Here is an 18,554-nt window from a genome sequence, read left to right as displayed (position 1 = left end):
CCTCCCACTACTTTGCTTTTAGTTGACATTTGCAGTACTGCAGAAATTCTATTGTGGTTGTAAGAATCTGCAAATACAGAGGCAGAACAAATTAAACGGAGCAGGGGACGAGACCATACAGGTCAAACAAAATATTGTGAATTAGATTCTAGAAACTGGGTCAAATAAAAACTAGGTATAACTCAAAACGAAATTACCAGAAGATGGATAAACAAAACAGAGAGAGACCAGATAATAACAATACAATAGCACAGTTGGTGCAGTGGTTAGCATTACTGCCGCACAGCAGCGAGGGCAAGAGTTAAATTCCCGGTACTATCAGGGTGGTTTTGCCTTTTAAATTATTGCCGCTTTAAAATCTCGAGCCTGTTTTGCGCTTGTGGCTGTTACATAAGGCCCATAGGGGTTTATGTAATAGGGTGTGAGTTGCGTGAAGCAGAGACATTTTGGCTGCAGATTTAAAGCAGCAATAATTTACAAGGCCAAGCAAACATGGTTTTGCTTTTTCAATTATTTCCGCTTTAAGGCCCTCATTCAGAGCCGTACGCTCTGAGCAGAGCGCACGCTCTGAATGAGGGCCGGGCTCCATTTTCATGGAGCGTCCTCCTGGACGCTCGTATAGCTGTGGGTCACCACCCACAGGCTATACGAGCGTGCATTGTGATGGTCGCGATGGTCGAGACCATCGCGACCATCGAATTTGCGAGCCGGAGCCTGCGGTTGAGGTTTTCAACCGCAAGCTCCGGAGTGATTTTGGCTCTATCAGAGCCAAAATCACTCCCACTGACATCACTAGTGATGTCAGTGGGCCGGCTTCTGATGGGAGGCGTTCCCGTGGGAACGCCCCCATCAGGGAGGCATGCCCCCGGCACGCCCACCAAAGGGGGCGTGCTGTCAATCAACATTGACAGCACGCCCCCTTTGATCGGACACAACGAGCGAAGGACTTTCCTTCGCTCGTCGCGTCTGGCGCATGCGCACGACGGAGCTCCCTCCGTCGTGCGCATGCTCAGTCCAGAACATCGACCCACTTGCGAGCGGACAGCCGCTCGCGAGTGGGTCTGAATCGGGCCCTAAATCTGCAGCTGAGATTGCCCAAATCTTGCTGATTCTAACAACTACCATCCTGTTACATAACCCCCATAGACTGCTAGCGAATAATTCCATGGGAGTCCAGGCAGCAGATCTCGAGAGAGTATCCCTTTAAGATAGCGCCACTGTCATTTTAACCTGGCGCCGGCTGCGAGTCAATCGGAGCTCGCGGACTAGCAGCTGCTGCTGATTGGCTGCTGGTCTGCGAGTTCCTATTGGCTTGCGGCCGGCATCTATTTGAATGACGGCGCTGGTTTTTTATCTGCAGGGCGGATGTGCTGCGGCCAATCCCTGACAGCCTGTCGGGGGGTCCCTGGGGACCCAGACACTTTTTAAAAGTGAGTCCCCTGTCTGCAATCCCGAGTAAAATACGCGCTATATCGCGTATTTGCGATCACTATGAGAACTACTAACACAATCAACGTTTACAATAAAGAGTTGGGACTATTATTACAGGATGCCATAGAAACATGCTCCCGAATAAAGAAGATTTTGAATGCTTGCATAGTAAGAACACTATTGCTTGACAAAAATTAATAAGCTGTTCGCTAACCTTCGTGGTAGACAAAGCTATTTAAAAGACACAGCGCAGGTAATAAAACATCCCGTGTCCGAAGCATTGGGGCTCATGGATGAAGCAGTTAAGAGTGGAGAAGTTGACCATAGCAACCAATCAGCTTTGAGGTAGCATTTATAATGTACATTCTATAAAGTGATAGGTGGAAGCTGATTGGTTGCTATGGGCAGGGTCGTAACTAGGAGTGTGCGGATGGTGCCGCACAAATGTGGTGGAGCCGGCACTGGGAGCCTTAGAACCCTGTTACGGAACCGGCTATGGGCAACCTCTCTGCTCTTTTCACTGATAAAAGTAATTGAAATTTATTTTCAGAAATAAAAGTATTAAATACATCCTGTAATGATCCTGATAAATATATTGCTGGATATATTTCTAAATAACATTTTAAAAGCCTTTAATTTGCAAATGACGTAAAGGATTTCATCCTCACTAGTGGGAGAGATTAAAGCTTCAGCCTGTTGTCTGCTTAGTGGACCTCATTCAGACCCGCTCGCAAGCGCTGAGCGCTCGCAAGCGGGTCTATGTTTAGGCCCTGCGCACGCGCAGAAGCCGCACTGCGCGTGCGCAAGCCCCGGAGCGAGAGAGAAATTATCTAGCTCCGCAGCTCACTACAAAAGGGGCGGCTGTCGATGGTGATCGACAGCTCGCCCCGTTTTGTAGGCGTGGCGGGGGGGTGGTTTCACAAACGGAGGCGTTCCTTAAGGAACGCATGCCGTTTTGTGGGCGGCCGCACTGACAGCAGCGATGTCAGTGGGGAGATCGAGCAGGAAGCTCCCTGGGGCTTGCGGTTGCCGAGACCCAACCTCAAGGTCTCTCGTCGCAAGCCCCAATGGTCTTGACCATCGCGACCATCAACCTGGTCGGTCGCTAAAGCTGTGGGTGGTAACCCACAGCTTAGCTAGCGACCAGAAGGCCGCACTTCAAAAGAGAAGCGGCCGTCCACATTCAGAACGAGCGCTCGCATTTTGCGAGCGCCTCTGAATGAGGGCCAGTGTGGGTGAAAGAAGTGAAGCCCAGATATATTACTTATTATTGGATAGTTTTGCACTCATTTATTTTACAGTATATAGATAAGCAAGCTAGTCATTATTTCGCCATAAGAAGAGTATTGTTGGCAGGTATTGATGGGATTCTTGGTAATGTACTTTTCCTGTTTGTTTCTTCCTGTCTTGGCCTAGGCAGGTCCTGGAAGCACATAAAGAAAGTATATTTGTTGTGTATATTATACATTAAAGATAACATAACTTGCTGCTGAAAGACTGGAAGATACTTACATTTTCTACGGCAGATTTAGCTTGGATAGGACCAAGTCTTGTGGTTCTAGAGAGCGTTCCTACTTTGCTGTGCACAGCATTAGAGACGTCTTGTCTGGGCACTAGTCCCAGATCTCCTATTCGGTAGTGAGGAGTAACTCCAGGACCCTTCAAGACAGGTGACGCCATCTGCCTAGAAAAGACATCAGTTATTCCATTTTAGCTATTTCCCAGGATAGACAATGCGACCTAGTGAGAGTGGGTCTCCTTTGCTTGTAGGAATGATGCAGGGGCTTACAGTATGTCATAGGGTGCGAGCTGGTGCCGCTGTGAAAATTCATGCGAGTGTTCCCCTATTTTTAAAGCGGCAATCATTTTAAGTTTGGTTTTGTTTTTAAAATGATTGCTGCTTTAAGAATACGGGAATACTCGCATCAATTTCCGCAGCGGCACAAGCTCGCACCCTATTTACATAAGCCCTGCAGACTTTGCGGTCATTACTATTTATTGTGTACCTGTAGCTGTTAGATGACATGCTATTCTCCATATACTGGGCCTCTCTGCTCTGGAAGTCATTTAAGGAAGGGCCCAGGCCCAGGCTGGCTGCGCTGTTTAATAACAACAGGAGCTTCTGCAACATCTGATTGCGTCTAGCTAGTATAGTAACTTCCGGGTCTTCCAGCTCGTCATCCTCCTGCAGCGACACAACCAATGGCAATATAAGGATACGAGTATTTTACAGGAATATTACATCTTGTACACACCAGAGTAGCACACATTTATATTGGTGTGATGTGCAGGGGGTTTGTCAGTGTAGCCTGGTTCCATGCTTGCTGTGACTGGGAACGTCTACAAGCTGCTGCAATGGTTTAGGAGAGGGCAGAGCATGACACACAGGTAGAACCAGCTCGTTAATATTTCAATGACCCCAACAAATGAGGAGCTAGTTGTCTCTTTGGCGGCTGTGTTGGCTCTTTTTCTCCTGCAACTTTCACACCGCAATAATACACAACCAGTAAAGCTGTGTGTGATAGTAGTACCAACAGCCAGGAGATCAAATACCCTCTCATGTACTAGAGTGAAGTAAGATGTTGTGGATAGACCCTAATAGACATTAGTAGGCCGGTAAATATCATATTAATCTGCATTCCTTAATTAGGGACTAGGGAAAATGTAATGATAGATGAGACCGGTACCTAACAGTAGCGGACTACAAGGTTCTGTAGTTATGCTGGTTGTTTGGCCATTTGAGTATGACCTCAGCGATGGAGTGCACAACCTCTTTTATTCACATTGGGAGCGTGGAGTCATCTAATCCCCTGCTGCTGAATGTAGTGTGTACACAGGAGCTCATTCAGACCCGGACGCTAAGCAGCGCTCTCACGCAGCTAAAAGGGGTCGGCTATGCAAATGCGATCGCACTGTCTGGTGAAAAGACGCCCTGTATGGCTTAGAGAGCGACGGTAGTGAGCGCATGCCGATATAAAGACGCCCACTTTTCTTTCATAGCACACGTCATCTCCAGGAAGTGTGTGATTAATCGGTAACATCGAGAGCCATCGGAGCTGCACGCAGCGATTGAGGTAGACCCTACCCCACCGCAAGCACTGCGATCACTGCAGGCTGACATACAACCAAGTGACGTGTACAATGACGCCTCCATGCTAATTATGCACACCAATAAGACGCCGTTTTGATGGCCTGACACGCCTGCGGTCGCAGCACCACTCCCCCGTTCACAAGCACCTTCCCCTGTTACCACCGACAAACGGCGCTGTCACTCAAAGTAGCGTCCAGTCTGTGTACTACGAGCACACGATTCCCAGCCGCAGTACTTTGAATGCACAAATGTGCGATAATCGCCCATAGTGTGCGTTTGCAGCTTAGCGAACGGGTCTGAATCAGGCCCACAGTTCATAAGCGGTTTCTTCTATTTTTACTACTTATGATGAGATTAGGGGGGTATATTTACTAAAGATCGGATTTTCAAAGCTACAAATTCTCCCGGGGCCTTGAGGGCTGGATTCAAAAGAGCAATGGTAATACACGCTAAATCAGGTTTGTTTTGTGTGCATTACTGTTGCCCTTTTAAATCCAGCCCTCAAGGCCGCCAAGAATCTGTAGCTTTGAAAAAAAGCGATCTTTAGTGAATATACGCCTTGCTGTAAAATTAGAGATTAATTTAGGTTTCCAGGAAGTAACATAACTGCTTGAACTAATGTTAAGGAATCTGTTTAAGGCTTCAAGGTACGGATAATGATTTAGGGTTTTGTGTTTTTCTTTTTATTTGACCTAGATGATCTTATATTTATTTGTGTTTTAAGCAACTCACTATTATCCCTGTGTGAAAAACATTGTTCTCTGTGATTTTAGGGTTTCCTTGTCGTACGTCAATAATTGCGATGGCTATGGACTATCTGCACCTCATTACCAGGAGCTTTGGGCCATTAAGTTTTATTATTTTATTTTTTTCTTTAAATTAATTTGATCTCTGTTGTGTTCGGAATGGAGCACACACAAAGGAAATGCAGCCCGCCTAGGGACCACCGATTCCTGTGGTAGTGCACGTTCTCGGTTTACACCCATCAACAGCAAGACTGAGCATAACCAACACAAAAATAGTTTCAACATGTAAACAAATATTTATATTCAAACTACTTTCAAAAATACTTCTAGGGCGGGTTATTGTTTTCTGCAAAATGTTTTTATTATACTGGGGGATGTGCGTTGTGTACAACCTCGTACCATGAGGATGTCCTTCAGCGCAAAAGCCGCCTGACTCAAGACCGTCTCTACCATTTCCCTGTTGTTCTTCTCATCTTCTAGCTGCCCGCTCGCCTTGTTGTTCTCCTCCACCAGTCTGTTGACCTCCTCTGCCAGAGATGACACCCGCTGTCTAGAGAAAGCACACACCAGCTTCACTGTGATAATACCTAACACGTAAAAGCCATCCGTGCATATATGTGACGTTAACGTGATATATGCTCATGTCCGTCAGCTCCCCCGCCCTACCTGACTATCCCTGTACATGTTAAAGACCTTATTCATAGTATTAGTCTGTGTACATGGCCCAACATCTCTCATGGACCTCACCTCAGCACTTGTGCCTCCTCCTGAAGGGACAGATGTTCCATGTGCAATTGTGTCATCTCATGCTCCTTGTGGGCAGCCAGGTCCAAAATCTCCTCTTGTTTTTGGCATTTTTCTGTCAGCATACGGATCACCTAACATGCCACAAGGTCAGAGTAAGAGAAATTATCATCCCGTATGCCATGGTATATCTTTCCTTGTAACATTTTGGGGCTTTGTCCTGAGTGCATTTCTGACTTCACCCACGGTCACTCTCCCAGTTATACTCTGAGATCTCCAATAACCTTCTACTGTCCCCTCCTGGGACATTACCTTCTCCCAAGCACAACCCTGTATCCTTGGAAGGATATCTCACAAGTTCAGACTCCCTTCAATATTCAAAATCATTAGCTGTTCCCTAAAGACCATCAGTTAGACTTACGGCTACACTGACTCCTATTCAGGGGAGCTGACGGGGAAGAGGGGGAAAGATTTGTTGTACAAAGTACGCAGGTTCTAGAAGAGTTCCGGGGTTTCCCCAATGAATGGCACAACCACAACACTTCAGCATGCCCCCTCTTGGCCACTCCCCCCTGCCTCCCTTTATTGAGACCCGCCCAAAGCTCTCGGTGGCCCAGCTCCTACTTGCCTCCTAGCATCTGTTGCTGTCACTGTTCCGTATCCATATCTAGGGTGTGGTATAAAAGATCGACAATGTAAAGGTCAACACCCGATGGTCGACAATCAATAGGTCGATGGCGACAAAAGGATGATAGGTTCAAATAGTGTACACTTTTTTTTTTGTAATTTAACCTGAACCCTCCCCCCTAGTGCCTAACCGTAACCATCCCCTCAGGCAGCATAACCCCCCTCCCCCAAGTGCATAATCTTAACCCTAACCATTTTTGTGTCGACCATTTGAACCTGTCGACCTTCTGCACTGTCAAGCTTTTGTTCATGTCGACCAGCTGACTGTCTACGTTTACGCTGTCGATGTTCTATCCGGATACCCGCTATCTTATGTCTCTAGTGCAGGCCTGGCCAACCTGTGGCTCTCCAGCTGTTGTGAAACTACACGTACCATCATTCCCTGCCACAGTTTTAGCATTCCCTAACAGCAAAACTGTGGCAAGGCATGCTGGGACTTGTAGCTTCTCAACAGCTGAAGAGCCGCAGGTTGGCCTGGCCTGCTCTAGTGCTTCATATAGCTTTTAATTTGTAAGCGCCTTACAAAGCCAACCATTGCCGTTACCTTTTTGTTTCTACATGTTATTGAATAGAATTTGTTAATAGCATGGTCTCCCTGCTGTACAGTCTGATTCATTCTAATCTTGCCCAGATTAACACACTCCTAAGAACATGGGAGGTTCTGAGCTTATACAGTCGATCTGTCACACAGAGTGGAGGCAGCTGTACTAATATTCATGAGAATACAGCTTACCAATTCAGTAGGAGGCAGTATCTGATAAGTCAGGACTCATGGATATTGCTCAGGTCATCCCTGTCCCTGGATTATAGCAAATCGATAGGCTAAATACTGATTCAGCCCAATTTATGCTTTAAATGATTGTAAGGTCCTCTATTAGTTGACAGAGGCTCACGTAGGGATCACTGATCCTTTAGAAGAAATGCACTGGGAATGCCTATGAGATTTCTTTTTAGAACAGGCGACGCGTTTTACTTTTCCCTGTCCATATGCCATTACATGGCAAAACATGTTGTACATGCTCACCTCTTGTGTATTTCTCCATAGGGATCGATGATCCCTATGTTAGTCCTCATCCTCTGCTCAACAAACACAATGGAGTAGAGGCGGTTGAAACTTTTAAATCGGGTTCCCGACCAATATTTTAAACTCCTATCTATTCACATCAATGGCCTGATATGTAATCTATAGACAAATGTCCATCCAAGGCTCGGGTCACCTTTTTGTTGCTCAGATTGTTTTTCACTAACTCTTTCTCATTCTCCTCCAGCATCTCCAGTTGTTTCCCCAGCTCACGTTGCTGTTCCTTCAGGTAGTCGTTCTCCTGCATCAGCTCCAAGCTCCTGTTGGACATCTTGGTGAGCTGAGAGCCGATGGACGCGTTCTCGCGGATCGTGCGCTTTGTGGTCTCTGCCATCTGGCTGTTTGACACTCTGCGGAACTCATCTGCCACAGAATTGACCCTCTGCACCATTTCCTTCTTTAGCCTGCGGGGAGAGGAATGTGTCAGTCCAAAAAGAAAAGGACTGCGCCGGGTTTTGTCAGTTATCTACTCAGATTCATTAACGTGTAAGGCAAGAGATTTCCTGGCCTATTCATCAGCCCTTATGGATCCGTTACACAAACGGAGCCACTAGTTTCCGCAGATATTCTGTAAGGGGCCCATTTTATTATTCGGTGCCCAATGTGGCCGCCCCCTACTCGGCAGTGTTTGGCATTTGCTTGCAAGAACTGACTCCATCTACATATGACGCTAGTTCCTGGTGGCCTGGTTCTTCCTATTGGAAGAAGTTCAGGAGTGTGAAGAGGGATCTATATGGATTCCTGTGCCTCTCTGTGTACGTGAGAATTTAGGGCCTGATTCAGAAATGGACGCTAATGCGATTTCGTACGCATCGCAGCTGCAAAAATATGTTCAAACTGACAGACACGCCGGCGTTTTTCAGACCACCCCCAAACGCTGACCGCCTGTCACTCACATTGCGATGGATTCCACTGTGCGTCCGTAGTCGCAAAGTGATCGATGTGCATGCGCAGTGCAGCTTATATGCATGCGTGATGGCAAACAATCGCTGCATCTGTAATCGCCATTGCGTCCAGCTCTGAGTCAGGACCTTAGTTCATTCATGCGCCCTTACACTGCTAGTAACTGTATCTAGAACTCGGGACAGCTGTCCTGCTACCAGAGCAATGCTGAATTGCTCCAGTACTTAGGTATCCATCGCTGTAACTCGCCATGAGTTGGATACTGAATTATCGGGAGTCAATGAGGCCTTGATGGTGAAAAGACCCTACAACAGGCTGTTTTACCCAAGAATTTCAAATGGTTTTAATTGGCATTAATATTACTGACATTTTATCCCAGCATGGGAACCCGCACATTGGGCCTGATTCAGACCCGCTCGCTAGATGCGGCCGCTCGCTCCCAGCGTATGGAAATTCAGCTAAGTGACGTCAAGGCAGCGGCTCGCACGGCAAGGCATAAGTATGCCCACTATGTCTTGGCGAGCGATCAGTTTGTGTTTTACAGACGTCCATCAGCCTATCTTTAGCCGCCCACTAGCGTAAGTCATCCCCAGGAAGTATATACAACCATCGCTACATCGGGTTCCATTGGATCTGACCGCAGCGCTTGCAGTTGACTGTACCCTACCGCAAGCACATCAGTGTATTATTCAACCAGGTGACGTGTACTATGACGCTGCCTGTTAATTATGCATGCCCCAGAAACGGCGTGAAAACACTCTGGCACGCCTGCGTCCGCAACGCCTCTCCCCCGTTACTACTGGCCTGCCCCTGTTACCGCCCACAAACGGCCTCTCCTGTCACTCATTCCACTGGGCTGTCTTTGCAGGGCGAGCGAGCACATTCCGATCGCTTGTACTAGTTTGCGCACTGCGAACTACACGCATGCGCACACTAGCGAACATCTTCTGCAGCAAGCCGATGCTTGTTAGTGAGCAGGTCTGAATCAGGTCCATTGTTCACAAGGCACTGTGTCGGCACGCCATTCATCACTGGGTACTAGAGCGAAGATTGGTCACGCCCCATCCTTAGCCACACCCCCTCCTTTGCCTAGTATCTGTCTGATGTCTTTGTGGCCTTGCCCTTAGATCTAATCTTGGCTGTCATGGAGCCTGAGGGTATGTTGGGAGTTTCTATTATTGAGGTCAGAAAGCTTGCCAAGTAATTCGCTATCATCGAAAGAAAGCTATAAAACCACAGGGTGCTAGCAAATTAATATGTATACTTATGCTGATATTTGGAAAATATTTTTGATAATAGAAAAAACAGAAAAGTGATACAGTTATTGGTATAGATCATGCAGGAGCCCCCTAGCCAGTGCTGTCACTCAGGGGGAGATTTATTAAAACTTGGAGAGTGATATAGTGGAGAGAGGGTCTCATTCAGACCCGCTCGCGAGCGCAGGACGCTCGCAAGCGTGTCGATGGTACCCAAATGCGCATGACGGAGGCTGCTCCGTCGTGCGCATGTGCGAGACCCGGCGAGCAACGGGGAAGCCGTCGCTCGGGGTCTCGCACCAAAGGGGACGTGTTGTCGATGGTGAGTGACAGCACGCCCCCTTTGGTGGGCGTGCCGGGGCGTGGCTGCCCAGACGGAGGCGTTCCCATGGGAACGCCTACCGTCTGGGTCCGGCCCCACTGACATCACCAGTGATGTCAGTGGGAGTGCTTTTGGCTCTGATAGAGCCAAAAGCACTCCAGGGCTTGCAGCAGCGAGACCCTACCGCAGGGTCTCGTCGCAAGCCCGATGGTCGCGATGGTCTTGACCATCGCAACCATCATTATGGACGCTCGCATAAGCTGTGGGTGGTAACCCACAGCTATGCGAGCGTCCAGGAGGACGCACCAAACAAAAAAAAAAAAAACGCCCTGATTCAGAGCGGGCGCTCGTTCAGAGCGTCCGGCTCTGAATCAGGCCCAGAGATCTCATTTTAAAGGTTGTGTTTGAAAGATGACAGGAGCTGGTTGGTTGGTACTTTATATCTCTCTAAGGTTTGATACATCTCCCCCTGTGTCCCTTGTCCCATAGCACTGACCTGTCCTTATCCAGCACAGCCTTCTTCTCCAGCTTGTACATGGTATCTTTGTGCTCTTCTTCCTGTTTCCTTAACGTCTCCTCGAGTGCAGCAAACTTGTCCATCAGTTCTTCTTTCTGTTCCCTGAACTCTTCCAAGGAGGCCAGCTTACCCGCTGTCATTAGGGGGGAATAGGTCAGTTGTGCAGCCCACAGGTTATCCCTGGGCATTACATCATACCAGCCCTTTCACAGTGTGATCATATCTGCTTCTGCTTTTCCCATTTATTTTCCAAAAGCAACAATCTAAGTTGATCAAGATGAGCTAAAGGCATTTTTCAGGCATCAATTATTAGCTAAAAAAGACCAGAATGTTGACATATAAAATGTATAAATTGTCACACTTGTCCACATTAGGGTTAGGCTACAAGGGGGGAGCTAGGCACTAGGGGAGGTTATAGTCAGGGCTGTTAAGAGGCGGCCCGAGACCCATTACTGACGAGGGGAGGGGAGCGCTGTGAGCGCCTCAGCCCGGCGCAAATCTGGGGGGCACAATCAGTGTGATCGCTCCCACCCACAGCAGCAGTCTCCCTGGTCTCCCACTGCAGCCCAGCACGCAGCAGTGTGTGCTGGGCTGCTGATAGGTAAGAGGGAGCTGCACCGGGCCCCTCCAAAAAGCCTGGGTAATTAGTATACAGTGCTAAATATCCCCAGTTCTGTCCGCAACACGGACTTGAGTTCAACTCTGAAAAAAATGTATCTGTTGAAATTAATGAAGGTGGTTGGCCCTAACATGACAGTAGGAATTTGATAGGGAAAATTATTGTGCTAAGCATCGGGGCTGTAGGAGATCTTTTGGGCCTCTGTAGGTAGGCGGCGGGGTCAAGTATGTGGGCAGTGGCAAATACCATCTTGGGGCCATTGTAGGCACTGGGCAAAGCAATGCCTTGGGGCCCTAACCCACCCATTCACGGGAAGAAATTAATAAAAAAAAACTTACCCCTCCTGCAGTCCCGCAACGTCCTTCCACATGTTTCCATACAGTGAATGGCTGTCAGTACTCTAGCCATCCACCAATCAGCATGCTGACAGCCATTCACTGTGGTTGCAGGCTGGGAGGCAGGTAGAGAATGCTGCACTCTGATTGGTGAATAGCTTCAGCCATCCACCAGTCTGCATGCTGACAGCCATTCACTGTCTGGTTGCAGGCTGGGAGGCAGGTAGAGAATGCTGCACTCTGATTGGTGAATAGTCAGCCATCCACCAGTCAGCATGCTGACAGCCATTTACTGTCTGGCTCCAGGCTGGGAGGCAGGTAGAGAATGCTGCCTGGCCACACTGTCACACTGTATATAATTCTCAATCAGAGCAGCCGGGGAGCATCGCTCTCTGACTGCCTCTCAGCCGTATGCAATATGCACAGAGCGAGCTACCGTAAACTCCATGTAGTTCATAGGGCAGCCGGCTGAGAGGCAGTCAGAGAACGTTGCTCTCCGGCCGCTCTGATTGTGAATTACATACAATCAGAGCAGCAGATGTTATCTTATGGAAAGTCTGAAGGGAATTATGCAAACTATTGAATTCCCCATTACTTTATTGGTGTAGTGGCCCTGATTCAGAGCCGGTCGCTCTGACAGAGCACTCGCTCTGAATCAGGGCCGGCCTTTTTTTTTTTTTTTTAAACGGCCTCCTGGCCACTCGCATAGCTGTGGGTGACCACCCACAGCTATAGCAAGCGGCCATGATGATGGTCAAGACCATCGCGACCATCGGACTTGCGACGAGACCCTTGTGGTAGGGTCTCGTTGCCGCAAGCCCCAGAGAGGTTTCGGCTCTAACAGAGCCGGAGCCTACCGTTTGGGGCCGGCCCCAAACGGTAGGCGGCTCCGTCGTGCGCATGCACTCTGGGCCACCATCGACCCGGTTGCGAGCGCTTAGTGCTTCCGACCGGGTCTGAATCAGGCCCAGTGTTCCCTGTTTCCCTGCAGTTACATGGGGGCTTAGCTCTATATCATCTAGTGCGGGGCAGGTGATTGGAGGAGTGGGGTATAATGAGAGAGTGTGGGTGTATCTCAGTAGTATTTCAATACTGCAAGTGTCAGACCTACAGCAACTTTCCTGCATACTACAAGGAGATGTCTCCACTGCTGCCCCGCACAGCACAGGGGAAGGGACCAGTGGTCGCACAGGCACCCCCAGCACATCTTCCTATAATCGTGGGGCTCTGGGCTGCTGCCCCGTGTACCATACGTTAAGACGGCCCTGGGCATTGCTGCTTTATCCAGGCAGGCCCAAACCCCAAGACAGGCCCATGTGCTTTGCATCCAGCCCCCCTTCCCCTCTCTGTGCTTAGCATCCATATATACTGCGGTTAGTAAGTTAACTCTGGGCCTGATTCAGACCCAGTCGCAAGCGCTGAGCACTCGCAACCGGGTCGATGTTTGCCCACTGGGCATGCGCACGACGGAGCCGGCTCCGTTGTGCGCATGCACGAGACCCGGCTAGCGACGGGCGCTCCGTCGCTCCGGGTCTCGCACCAAAGGGGGCGAGCTGTCGATGGTGAGTGACAGCTCGCCCCGTTTGGTAGGCGAGGAGTTCCCAAGCGAACGCCTACCGTTTGTGGGCGGCCCCACTGACATCACCAGTGATGTCAGTGAGAGAGCTTCTGGCTCTATTAGAGCCAGAAGCTCTCTGGGGCTTGCCGCCACGAGACCCTACCACAAGGGTCTCGTCACAAGCCCGATGGTTGCAATGGTCTTGACCATCGCGACCATCATCCTGGCCGCTCGCTATAGCTGTGGGTGGTCAAGAGGCCGCACTAAAAAAAAAAAAACGCCCAGATTCAGAGGGAGCGCTCTTTCAGAGTGTCCGTCTCTGAATCAGGGCCTCTGTTGCCAGCAGCTCTGAGAGTCTGCAGCAGGCCCATTGCATAAATATATACAGAGATATGACCATGGGTGACTAAGTGCTGTGCAAGGTTCCTTTAGAAACACAGTTGCCATGTTCCTTAAAAAGTCAAGTAACAGAGGGACCAGGGCTGGATTAAGGGCCACATGGGCCTGGAGTTGAAAATGTTCAAGGGCCTATTATAAGAAGCGGAGGGGCTGTGACCAGTTCTGTGTGGGTGTGGCCAGTTTAATGTGGGTGTGGCCAGAGCCATGTGGGCGTGTACACCTGCACTATCATCTCCAATGTCTCCCTATAGATGTAAAAGTATAGAATTGCAACATTTTCTGAGGAAAAGTAAAATACGATTTTAAAACGTATTATTTATGGTACAACGGGTGACTAGCTGGTGGCTGCCTATCATTATGCTGTTGTGATGATGGGCCTATTTTTATGGGGGGGGCCTGGGGCTGTAGCTCCAGCTCCATCCACCCCATTGTTAATCTGGCCCTGAGAGGGACACCGGTACAAGCATATGTAGAATTTCCTTGAACAAAGTGTTTCCTTCAGTTAAAGGTACAGCGAATATAAATGATAGCTAAATAGTTATCCGCGAAAGTGAGCGCACCCCAACTAACTCTGTGTGCCTGGAGCTAGACAAGGACAAGTTCTTCCAAACTTAAACTTCATAGGGGCATATTCCATTGGTTGCGAGAATAGCAAAAAATCTGCACCTGTGAGGTTTCTCCTGCAGGTGCGGGTTTTTTCTTTTATTACACACCGGGAGGTTTTAATTCTCACACCTCCCGAGCAAGTGCGATTTTTTTCTTAAAATCGTTAATTTTAGAAAAAATTTGCGGGACCTGCTCTGGCACCCAAGCGGAACCCCCCCGCTGTGGACTAATTAAGCAATTGGAAGTTTCCAATTAGCTTATTTAGTCTTATTTCATCCAGCGTCAGGTCACGGACTACAGCAGCGGTGAGTATGTCAGTGTGTGAGTGTGTGTGTGTGTATCCCCCCCCAATGTATGTGTGGCTCCCTGGAATGGGCGCTGGGAGAACTACATCTCCCAGTAGCCCTTGCCCCTCCCACCAGCCCATGGAGCCTCCCAGCAGCCCCCTCTCCAGTAAGAAGATAGAGGGGAGGCCACCGGGAACTGCGGAGACCACTTTTTTTAAATTGGATACCGCGGGTATCGGGAGCGACCATACCCGCGATATTCCAAAATTAGGCACAAGGGATTTTACCTCGCTAAACCTTGCGCCCAATTGAATCTGCCCCATAGTATGCGTCAAAAATATTTCCAATGGCTGTCCGTGACAGGTTGTGTTATTTTCTGCACTTGCATCAATAAACATTCCCTCAGGAAGATGAGAAAAATGAACACCTGGGGGAAACCTTTCATGTATCTGTATTGTATTGTGGGGCACCCACAAATTGCTTGAAGATTTTGCCAGCCATATATCACCACCGCAATTCCCGATCCCCCCGACGCCAATCTAATCCGATTAAAAGCGCAGATCAACAGTCATTAATGATCAGCGACCCGTCTGTTAAATTCTGCATATTAAAATTTTCCGACTCACCGATCCCGATCGTTTTTGGTTGGGATCGGCAAATCGGGGAAATTCAAGCGTCAGGGGAACGGGGTATTGCGCAAATCAGTCACAGATGTATGGGCTGCTTAATTCTAAGATTATAAAAAATTTTCAGACGTCTATAGCTCCCATCACAGAGAAAAATAGTTAGCGCAAACTTTCATTAAGCATTACCTAACATCATGTTCTCTGAGGTAAGATGGTCCTTCGTTTTCTGGAACTCGTGACGCAGTTGAGACAGCTGCGCCACATAAGCGTCTCTCTCGTCGTCTTTGGCCTGCTGGAGGCCAGCCAGCTGGTCTTTGAGGTCCAGTATTTCATCCGTGCGCTGATCCAGTGTGCGCTTGAGAAACGACACAATCTCATTTTTGTCACTGGAGACCTGGTTATACTGCGCCTGGTGCAGGTTCTCCCTAGCAGAAACTTCATCCCATTTTCTTTGATATCTGTGTTCGTAGGGAAATAGATTAGAATAAAATGGATGGAGTGTATTTTATATAGTATTAAACAGCTTTACTAGAGCTACAAAAATATTTGAAACGGATCAATGTGGATATTTTAAGAAATTTTTCTGAACGCCATATACTACTCGATCATACATTTTAGACATTTATGCATATTTAGGGGTTCGTGCTGAGGGCCTGATGCAGACCCGGTCGCTATGAGCGTACGCTCGCTCGATGTGTATGCAAATATTTGAAAGTGACGCAGCGGGGAGCGATCGCTCGCCAAGGCATAAGCACGCCCATCTTACCTGTACGAGCGTTCGCTTTGTGTATGCAGACTCCCCTTAGCGAATGTAGAGACGCCCACTGCCCTACGTCATCTCCTGGAAGATTGTGAAAACATTGGTACATCGACCACTATCGGATGTGAAGGCAGTGCTTGTGGTAGCTTTTTTCTACCGCAAGCATTGGGAGGAAAACAGAGTAAAAAAAATGTCTGGTGACGTGTACTATGACGCTGCCTGTTAATTATGCACGCCTCTAAAACGGCGTTGAAACACTCAGGCACGCCTGCGTTCGCACCTCCACTGCCCCGTTTTTACTGGCCTGCCCCTGTTACCACCCACAAACGGCCTCTCCTGTCCCTCACTCTGCTGGGCTGGCTTTGCTGTACGAGCGAGGGATCAGCGAACGCACTGTGTAGTTTGCGCAGATTAGCAACCATCGGCAATAGCGAGCGCACTGCGGATAGCATCCGGGTCTGAATCAGGCCCTGAGTACGCTAATTTGTACTGCATCTGCCCACATAAAGAGGCGCGTGCTTACATCTGTATACAGATTGGTACCTGTGCCTCCGTGTGCTTGGAGAGGCAGAACGGACAGGGAGGGGCATAGTGAAGGGGCATAGTGTAAATATATTCTGATGATGGTCACCCAAGACCGAGTCAGAGATGTACACTAATGCATTCGCAACTACAAGCTTTTACGGATTGCAGTCGCTACAATATGCTAATGCCTTCCAAAGCTTAACCGAGCATAGGGACACCCACTGCTGCCATCTCTTATCTGTCCGACGATATGCAACAGCGTAAACATCAGTCACGCCCCATGTAAGTCACGTCTGACCAGCTGCAAACACTGCAGCTCTCCTGACGAGCGCTCTCATGCTGCAAAAGAGTTCGCAATAGCTAATTTATGCACGCCTATGAATCGGCGTTTAAACGGTCAGACACGCCTACGTTTTTCTAAACCCCCTCCCCCCCGTTACCACCATCAAGCGTTGACTACCTGTCACTCTATTTGCGAGTGGTTCTTATGTACCAGAGTAACCGCAATGCAATCGCTGAGCGCGCACAGTGCGGCTTTTGTGCATCTGCATACGCAAGCAATCACTCGATCTGTGAAAATATGGCCTTCGTATAAATCTCTGAATCTGGCCCTATACTGCAATGTTATACATGTGGATGTCTATCAGTGTGGTGCTATAGGTCACTGTGTTACTGTTATTATTGTGTTAGGCTACTTGAAAATCTCAAATAATCACCGTGGATGTACGGGGAGCAATGATCCCCACCTATTGGTGAGAGGGGTAGCTTCCCTGTCCCTGTTTTAAAATAGGGCATACATAGGCCAGAGGACAGCTGCTGCAGAACCTCTTGGACAGAGCTACCTTTCAGCCTGGGCAGCAGCTAGACATGATCTTTAAGTTTCTCAGACTGTGGTGGAACTACAAGTCCCAAAATGCCCTGCAGCTAGCAAGTCTCCAGCCGTGCTCACCTCTCCACCCGGTCCTCCAGGTCCCGGATCTGCAGCAGGTAATACTCCTTGCTGTCCTGGGACACCGGCTCCGCTGTCGCCTGTCCCCCCGGTTTCACCTCCTTCCCGGCGGCGGCGGCGCTGCCCTTCCCCTTCTTCTTCTTGGGTGCCATCTTCGTGCGATCCCCGGTGCCCAGGACGCTCAGGCTAATGTTAACGGGCGGGCGTCCCGTTACTAAGCAACGGGGAGGAGGCGGCTCCGCTGATACCGCTGGGCGGCAGTGACAGAGCGAAGTGGGCGTGCCCAGTAGTAATGGGCGGCCCCCACACCCTGTTCTGTCAGAGGGCGGCAGTGCTGCTGGATTTCCCCATACACCCCCCACATACATACACTCAATGTGCCATGCTGGCAGCCGGCGGGTCACGTGTCCGTCATGCTAAACACACCTGGCTGGCGTGTTCTGTACAATGTTACCCAGGCAACTGGGACAGGCTCACATATGTTACCAGTTATTATACTGCATACGCTAAACGAAGTTAGATACATGTAAATATACTGTAACTGCATCTGCCACGTTGTAAAGGCCCCCATACATCAGCAAACTGAAAACCACAATTGAACAATTTGAAGATTTATTGCCCGATCTTAGGATTTCCCAATCGAGCAATCTGCACTCATTCACTACAGATCTTTTTCAGTGATTTGCAGATCGATTGCAGCAAACACAGATATAGCAATCTTGAAAGGCCCATCATTTTGCTAGAAACGGTCTGCAAATCTGCTGATCATGTCCATACACTAGCAATCTACAGCCTCAATCGATATGTGAAATCCAACATGTTGGACAATCTGATTAAACAATTCCAATCACTTTTTGGTTGCAATCTGCGATCTGTGAAGCCCATACATTGCAGATTTTTATACACAATCGATTGCAAATTGCACGATTGCTGCAATCCATCTCTGATGTATGGGGGCCTTTAGTTCCTCTCCCTTTCCCTCCCTCTTGCTATGGGCTGGATTCAATTAGACGCAAATAGGGGTATTCAATATGGGTGCGATAACATCGTTTTTTGCGTTAATATCGCACTTTTGTAACTTTTTTGCGTTAATATCACTGGTTTTAGTTTTA

At 48.7% G+C, this 18,554-nt stretch overlaps 1 protein-coding gene across 1 annotated transcript; it reads right to left on the bottom strand.

Moving 5' to 3' along the window:
- Window positions 1-2,687: 2,687 nt before the first annotated feature.
- CFAP157 (cilia and flagella associated protein 157) lies at window positions 2,688-17,628 on the bottom strand. Its single transcript, XM_088453488.1, has 9 exons — window positions 17,443-17,628; window positions 15,395-15,666; window positions 10,758-10,911; window positions 7,917-8,184; window positions 6,016-6,146; window positions 5,668-5,818; window positions 3,438-3,616; window positions 2,944-3,115; window positions 2,688-2,854 (listed from the first exon to the last, which is right to left on the bottom strand). Exons 1-9 carry the CDS (start codon window positions 17,592-17,594, stop codon window positions 2,756-2,758), a joined length of 1,578 nt encoding a protein of 525 aa, XP_088309614.1. The 5' UTR covers window positions 17,595-17,628; the 3' UTR covers window positions 2,688-2,755.
- Window positions 17,629-18,554: the final 926 nt, after the last annotated feature.

Source organism: Taudactylus pleione, unplaced genomic scaffold, assembly GCF_031769625.1.
Source record: "Taudactylus pleione unplaced genomic scaffold, aTauple2 ptg000579l, whole genome shotgun sequence".
In the NCBI taxonomy this organism is placed as follows: Eukaryota; Metazoa; Chordata; class Amphibia; order Anura; family Myobatrachidae; genus Taudactylus; species Taudactylus pleione.
This window is presented reverse-complemented; position numbering and strand designations above follow the sequence as displayed.